The sequence below is a fragment of the Engraulis encrasicolus genome, chromosome 19 (assembly GCF_034702125.1).
Source record: "Engraulis encrasicolus isolate BLACKSEA-1 chromosome 19, IST_EnEncr_1.0, whole genome shotgun sequence".
Taxonomy (NCBI): Eukaryota; Metazoa; Chordata; class Actinopteri; order Clupeiformes; family Engraulidae; genus Engraulis; species Engraulis encrasicolus.
This window is the reverse complement of record NC_085875.1, coordinates 34522789-34530538: the sequence shown is the minus strand read 5'-3', so window position 1 is coordinate 34530538 and position 7750 is coordinate 34522789. Positions and strand designations below refer to the sequence as shown.

General features: G+C 46.2%; 1 protein-coding gene across 1 annotated transcript; it reads right to left on the bottom strand.

The window, feature by feature from the left end:
• Window positions 1-1057: 1057 nt before the first annotated feature.
• On the bottom strand, window positions 1058-7479 carry rp1l1a (rp1 like 1a). The gene is made up of 4 exons (XM_063223881.1): window positions 6928-7479; window positions 3481-3658; window positions 1796-2764; window positions 1058-1092 (listed from the first exon to the last, which is right to left on the bottom strand). The coding sequence occupies exons 1-4, from the start codon at window positions 7414-7416 to the stop codon at window positions 1058-1060; spliced, it is 1671 nt and encodes a 556-aa protein (XP_063079951.1). The 5' UTR covers window positions 7417-7479.
• Window positions 7480-7750: the final 271 nt, after the last annotated feature.

The window sequence follows — 7750 nt, the reverse complement described above, 5'->3', positions numbered from 1 at the left end:
GATACCCTGGACTTAACTGAAACGTCTGTTTTGTTTGACACAACAGATTTTGCTGATTTCCTGGACATGGCACTGGATGGTCTATTTTCCGGGGCAGAACTTATCTCATTATGGCAGGAACTGGCTTTGGATTTTCTAGACACATCTGATTTCCCACTTAGAGCACTGGACGGTCTCTCTTCCATCTCATTTTCTTCTTCATCTTTCCATTTGGCGATCTCTGAAGGAAGAAGGACTAATTTATGGGGGGCCTTGGATTTTGCAGACGTATCTGTTTTATTGGACATGGCGCTCGCCGCTCTCTCTTCCTCAACAGCCTCAGCACAGGTAATATTGTTTTCCACTTCCACTTCTCCATTTATTTGGTTGGTCTTTGTTGCGTTTGACTTTGGTGACTTTGCTCTTGATGCAGTTGAACAAGCTGACCTATGGGATGCTCTTGATCTGACTGAGGCATTAGACATTGCGCTTGCAGCTCGCTTATCCTCTACTGGTTCTTCAGCCTCTTCTACTGTGCAACCTGCCGTTTCCTCTACCTTGTCTTCCTTGTCCCTTTCTGATGTTTTGCAGTGAGGCCTCCCTGATCTTGAGGCAGCTGATGCTGCACTATTTGGCCTCTTCGAAGTTGAACAATTAGATTTCTTGGATTTCACTGACACTCCTGATTTGTTTGATAATGCACTGGCAGCTCTGATGTCCACTGTTTTGTCATCGACCACTTCATCAATGCCAGGATCTTCCTTGGATGGCTCTGGCCCATCCATTTCCTCTGAATCATTGGTAATGGGAACTGGACTTGATGCATTGCAGCCTGATCTGCGAGACACTCTAGATTTATTTGACAAGGAGCTACCCACTCTCTCTTCTTCTGCAGAACCATTGTCCACAGGTCCAGATTCCTGTTCCTGAACAGTTGAATCAGTTGCTGACAACCTTCGACAGTTTGAGCAAACTGATTGGTTGGACTTCTTGGACCTTGCAGAGGCATTTGATTGGTTAGATAAAGCACTTTCAACTCGCTCATTATGGACTGTTTCCTCCACCCCACTATTAGCTTCTATCCCAGATGTGTCTGATACAGGTGTCGCACCTCTGGATGACGCGCAATGATCACACTTTGGGGATTTGGTCGATCTTACAGATTTCTTTGATACAGCAGACTTGACTGAACCTCCCGACACAACACTGTGCGCCTTCGTTACAGTCTCTTCATCAGCCTCGTTTTCTTCTTCTATGTCTGATGGCTCTCCTGACTGTCTGGAGGCACTCTCTCTGTCCTCGTTACATGCACCACAGTGAGGACAAACGCTGAATGCTTCAGATCCTGACATGGCACTTAATGGTCTGTCTTCTTTTTCCTCATCCATTACTGCTGGACCATTCATTGTTGCAGTTGAGGGACTGGGCGATCGGTCCTTCTGATGCCTGAGTGATTTTTTTGATGTTCTACTGGACTTTGACATAGTGCTATGGGGTCTTTCACCCTCCTCACCATTCATTGGCATGTCTAGTAATGCATTCACCTGTTTGTCTGAGGCTGCCGAGTGTGTTGACACTGCTTCACAGCGCCTAAAAGGGGATTTTACGGAGTTTCTGGACTCAGTGCTCGCAGGCCTTTCATTAGGAATGGGGTTTTGCTCTTGATTCTCTGATGTGGGAGATTCATTTTGGAGAAGGCGCTTTAACGACCTCACAGAGCAAGCAGAGGGTCCCCTCCGTTTTGGAGACAGAAGACGCTCATCAGGTGGTTGGCTGTAATTTTTCCCCCTGCCACAGTCTTCGTTTTGACATTCACCTGGAGAATGCCGAGAGTTCCTGGACGCACTGGGGGCAAAGTCATCAAAGTCGTCGTCTTGATCCTCCCTGAGAGACTCGAGCACTTTTGAGGAGGTGCTAGTCTCAGAAACAGGGCGATCATCTGTGTCTGATGCTTTGGTAACCTCAACACAGCACAGTTGCCTCCGCTCTGTGGTATCAGGTCTATTCTCACCTCCCTCTGCCTTCTTCTTTGACGTTGTCGCTGTGGAGCAGACCTCGCTGCGGCTGCAGCATCGGCTTATGGTGCAGTACTCCACCACGGTGTCTCCTCCATCCATCGTCTGCTGATGGAACTTCTCCACCACGTGCTCTGTGTACTCTTCGCTGGAGCGGGAGATTGTCCGCGACTGGACGCTGTCCACAGAGGCCTCCTTGTGGACCACTTTATGGGACGACGCACTGGAGCTCGAGGACTTCACGTGCCTGGCTTTCCTGTGGTGTTCCCTGTGTATGGGGTTTTTCCAGATGTCGTACTCCTGGCAGTGATTGCAGCAGTTCTCACAGCGAGACTCATCTACCTGTATGTGTCTCTTTTTCAGCTTTGTGGTATACACCTCTTCAACCTCTCCGCTGGACTCGTGCTCCGAGGACTCTTTAGCTTGCTGCAAATAGTGAGTATTGGCTTCCTTCTCGTTGAGGGTGTCATTTGAGGCCAGCGGCGATTTCTTGATCTCTGTAGACCACTGGAGAGTCTCGTCGTTGGTGAGGCGGAAGCGGACTTTCATTTCTACCGAGAGGCTGCCGTCTTTGTTTACGAGAACACGCTTCTCGATGTCATCGTTTATGAATGGTTCCTTTCCATGGGTGCAGGTGGCAACATAGCCAGATTGACCAGGCGTGCATACTCCGTTTGATTTTTCTGACGACAGGGAGAATCTGGTCGACCTGTTGCTTGAGTCGCACCTTGGGTGAATGATGCTCTTCTTTGTCTCGAGGCCAAAATTAACTGCAAGTAGAAGATAGAAAAACAAAGAAATGTGTTATTAAACAAATATGAATATACTGTATACGCACAGTAGATAGAAACAAATACATCATAAGGAAATTCTTGAAAAATCTACAATATTCCTATAACTCTTGCTAGAGTAAATGTGTACTCTCTGAACAGTTTATTACTATATCACTGCAAATAATCATCAAGGTGAAGTCCTTCTGTGGGTTAGAAACTGCTGTTTAGAAAGTTCTGCAGTTTTATGCTGCATTTCCTACAGTATGACGTGATCATATTCTTTCTAACAGAGCATTGCATCAGAGCATGCGTCTATGATGCCATGGGCGGAGCTATAGGCAGGGCATGTAGGCCATTTGCCACTGGGCCCAGGGCCCATCTGTATTGGTAATGGGGACCCTGTTATGACCTTGGCAGGCTGTATGGGGGGGCCCTGTCAGTACTTTGCCATGGGGCCCTGTGTGCAATTGTTCTGCCACTGTATGCTGCATTACCATTTTTCTTGCTAAATGTGTACTCTCTGAACATTTTATTACTATATCACTGCAAATAATTGAAATACAGCAATGAAATGTCTGAAAATCTATCAAAATATCAAGGAGAAGTGCTTCTGTGGTATAGAAACTGTGGATTAGAAAGCTGCATTTCCTTTGACTTGACCATATTATTTCTAACAGAGCATTGCATCAGAGCATGCGTCTATGCTGCATTACCATTTTTCTTGCTCTCATGTCCGTCACTGCAGAGGCTGGAGCGGGATCGGCTGCCCATGCCCGGAAGCTTCTCCTCTTGTGAGTTCTTGTGACAGTCCACCATGAGTGGCCGGAATGGCTCCCGACCCACACACACCAGCACATTAGGGCTGTGCACCAGGCTCTGGATGCTGTCAATCTGCATTGGAATAACCACACACACAGACACATACACACACACCCACACCCACACGCAGCCACGCACGCACGCACGCACGCACACACGCACGCATACACACACACACACACACACGCACACACACACACACACACACACACACACACACACACAAACATGCATTGAGATAGATTGAGAGAGATGTACAGCAGCGAGCGGCAGAGAGATAAATTGACTCTCTCATACTCCTGTGCAAGAATAGGTCTACTGTAAGTCTGGCCCATCCAATAATTTGTAATGATTATCCATATATCAAGGTGGTGAAGGGTGACATATGTCATACATTTTGCAATACTGTGTATTTGTTGTCATCTTTATCAATTTCTTCAACTGCAGTGAACATTGATTAATTGATTTCGACAAAGCCATGAAAAATCCATCACAATATTTTGTCATAGTATTTCTGTCAAAATCAAAGCATTACCGTAAAAGAAGATCACAACAGCTATTGGACCAGTGAAAAATGTCAATATGAGACCATTTGTCAGTTTGCTCACACAGGATTGTATTTCTCCTGCATATGGAGCTGAAGACCAGGGGTGTCAGCTGACCTAATGCTATACAGGGGCACAGTAGGACACTGAGAGATAATGTGAGTGCGCAAAGCACGCGAGCAAACATTTTTTTTGCAGTTATGTATTTTGAAAAGCTTGTAAATTGATTATATTATTGCAAGTAATGTATGTGCGCTTTTTTGTGCGCATTAGGTAAATTACCCTGTATGCTCTGTATATTCCAAGGTGGAAAGGTGGCAAGGTTGTTGTTTTTTTGTGACACTCATACTGGGGCACAGCAAATCAGTACCCAGGCATGTGCTCCTGTAAAATAGGTCTGGGGACGCCACTGCTGAATACTAAGGAAAGACAGCTAAAATAATGTCCTTTGGACTCTGCATGAATGTTGATGGGATTGGTTTAAGTGATTTATACACCAGGCAGGGAAAAAAATCAATGGGCCTCTCACAAATCATATATTTGCACACATTGTCAAACACTATTTATCTGGTGTAATGCTCAATTTTTGGCCAAATGTTTATGTAGGTTTAAAATCCATTTGGAAACAGTTACACCACCAAAATACACATAAATTAAGACACATAGAAAACAATAAAGGACAATAAAAACACATCTCTCAAACTGACTGAGAGACATTTGCCAAACAAGTAGTGTTTCAGATGAGCCCCATGTTTAACAGATATACAGTACCTGTATTTAAATCAGCTCTGGGAATATAGCAATATGACATAATGTTTGATGAATACTGTACACCAAATCAGGCCCAATTTATGCCCATTCGATGAACGCTGTGGTTATAACGTGTGCTTTTCTCTTATTCATTGTAATATACAGTGTTTGGAAGCAGTGATCCATATAACTTAATGTATCTGGAAATAAAGTTTAATCATTGACTTCAGTGACTTCCTCGTCACCATCTGCTGCTGCCCCCTAGACTAGTAAACTAGCCCCACCCACCAGCGGCCAAAATTATTTTTGTCTGCGAGTGGGTCTAGCCTCGGACAATGCCCCAGGCCCTGACACTGGCTGACCAATCACAATGCAGGAGATTTGTTTTGAACCTTTGGATGCAAAGCGGACAGGGTTTTGAGGGAATGACGACAAAGCGTTGGCCAATAGGCACAGACACAGTTAGTCTCATTGATCGGGGCCAGACTAAATATTCACATTTAATCTCACATTTAGTCTGGCTTGCCAGGCTAGCTGCCCCCTAGATTTAACACTATTTCCATAACATTTTATCTTAATTCTAATAATCTATCTAATGACCACTGTCTGGCGGGCTCGTCTGAATGAGCACACAAACCATGAGAAGAGTAGATCATTAGGGTAATTTCCTCTGTTAAGTACACAGAAGGGAACACTGCCGGTAATTCTATCTGTACCCTACAACACTGATCTTTGTCTCTTTGTGAAAACATGGCTCCTGATCAGGTGGCATTAACCACACACACACACACACACACACACACACACACACACACACACACACACACACACACACACACACACACACACACACACACACACACACACACACAGGGATGCCAACAGGGGGGAACAAAGGGGTCAGTTGTCCTGGGCCCAGGGGGACAGGCGGCCCAAAATTGAGTTTTCTTTACATTCTGTGTATTGTAAAGGGCGCCCTTTCAGATGACTTCGTCCTGGGCCCTGCAAAAGCTATCAGCGGCTCTGCACACACACACACACACACACACACACACACACACACACACACACACACACACACACACACACACACACACACACACACACACACACACCATGAAGAGGAGACCATGAGATGCCAAGAACTCTTTGTTGACTAGTTGCAGAACTAGTTGCTGTGCTGAGTCACAACAAAGTAGTTACTGTACAACTTCCATTTGGAAAACGTGACAGTTGTGAGACACTCAGCGCGATCCTTCAAATTAATTTTAAATACTTATTATGTATTTCCACTAACATGAGAAGGATACACAATAAAAATGGGGTGTAATATTCCAGAGTAAATTTATATAACTGAAGATAAGGTATTTACAACACCGTGGACAGTCAACTGTAGGAGTTACAATAACGCTGCTATTTTTTACTGTGTACCATTATAAATTGACTCAGATTAACAACAAGATGTCTTGAGAACAAGACAAGTCAACAAATATTTTACAATAATTTTATTATAACAAACTAGAAATGCTTCCAGGATCGAAAAATGAGAATAAATTCTCTGACTAAGGCACTCCAAATTAAAATGTCTTTATTAATATGACAGGTCCTACATGGACATATTAAAAACAAGGCCCACGCGTAGCGGCATGAGTGCCTTCTTCAGGGCATTGGACTAGAAATGCTCTCAGAGAGTACCGACCTCCGCCAAGGAAGCTGTTTGATAGACCATTTGACTATGTTACACCCTATTTTTGTTCAATTCTTTCTGCTTTCTTTTTGTGAAGTTAGTAAAATTCGCCCTATCCCGCAATGGTGAAGAATCTTGGTTCCGGATTAAATCACTACTTCCTTTTGTCATTTCCAACAACTATAAAGTTTCATCCAAATCCGTTCATAACTTTTTGAGTTATCCTGCTGACATACAGACAGACAAACAAACAAACAGATTGACAGACAAACCAATGCGACCAAAAACCTCCTTGGAGGAGGTAATAATTATTCTACACTGCAGGTTTTGCTCAATGGGTCCTTGCAACCCTGTCTCACCTTGCGGCCCTCGATGGTGTAGAGTTTCTTGATGTGGCACTGCATGAGCTCCGACGCCTCCTCCAAGAAGACGCGGAGGCTGCGCCCCGTCCTGCGGCTCAGGATGATGGAGCGCCTGACCGACGGGTCTGCGTTCTTCACCAGCACGATGCGTTTGGGGTGCCGCAGGAAGTGCGGGCTGCCGCCGCCGGCGTGCTCGGATGGCGGGGCCTCGTCGGGCCTGGTGGGCTTGCGGCGGCCGCTGTGCGGGCGGCTGTGGTGGTGCCACATGGTTGGCCGCTTGCCGGCCACTTCCATGTTGATGGGTTTGGTGTGGCGTCGGTCGGAGCACAGGTAACAGCCGCCGTCCTGCAGCTGCTCGAGTCGCTTGATGCTGTGCGTCCCGCGGGGGGTGGTGATGGTGCGCACCCCGAAGGGCAAGGGCACTTTCTGCGACAGGTCGTCCAGCAGGGCGTCGAAGCACTTGAAGCTGCGGTGGTGGATGGCCATCCGAACGCCGCCGAACTTGGCGTCGCCGCTCTTGAAGAAGGTGATCTTCTTGGCCGGCGCGGTGGTCACGAAGGCGGGGAAGCGAGGTTGCAGCAGGGCAGAGGCCGGCTCTTCTGGACGTGGATCATTCTTAGACGGGGCGCTCAGCTCGGAGGAACCAGAGGGTCCACTGTGCATTCTGCCCACTCACCTCACACTGGTAAAAGGAATAAGGCATAAGGCACCATTAGACAAAAGAGAGAGAGAGAGAGAGAGAGAGAGAGAGAGAGAGAGAGAGAGAGAGAGACAGAGACAGAGAGAGAGAGAGAGAGCATATAAATGGCACTTCATTTCA

Coding starts and splice junctions, on each gene's coding strand:
- rp1l1a (XM_063223881.1), bottom strand. CDS start 7,416: ATGGCCATCCACCACCGCAGCTTCAAGTGCTTCGACGCCCTGCTGGAC. Junction 2,765..3,480: donor ACATGAGAGCAAGAAAAATG/GTAATGCAGCAT, acceptor TTCTACTTGCAG/TTAATTTTGGCCTCGAGACA. Junction 1,093..1,795: donor GAACTCTCGGCATTCTCCAG/GTGAATGTCAAA, acceptor CGCGTCATCCAG/AGGTGCGACACCTGTATCAG.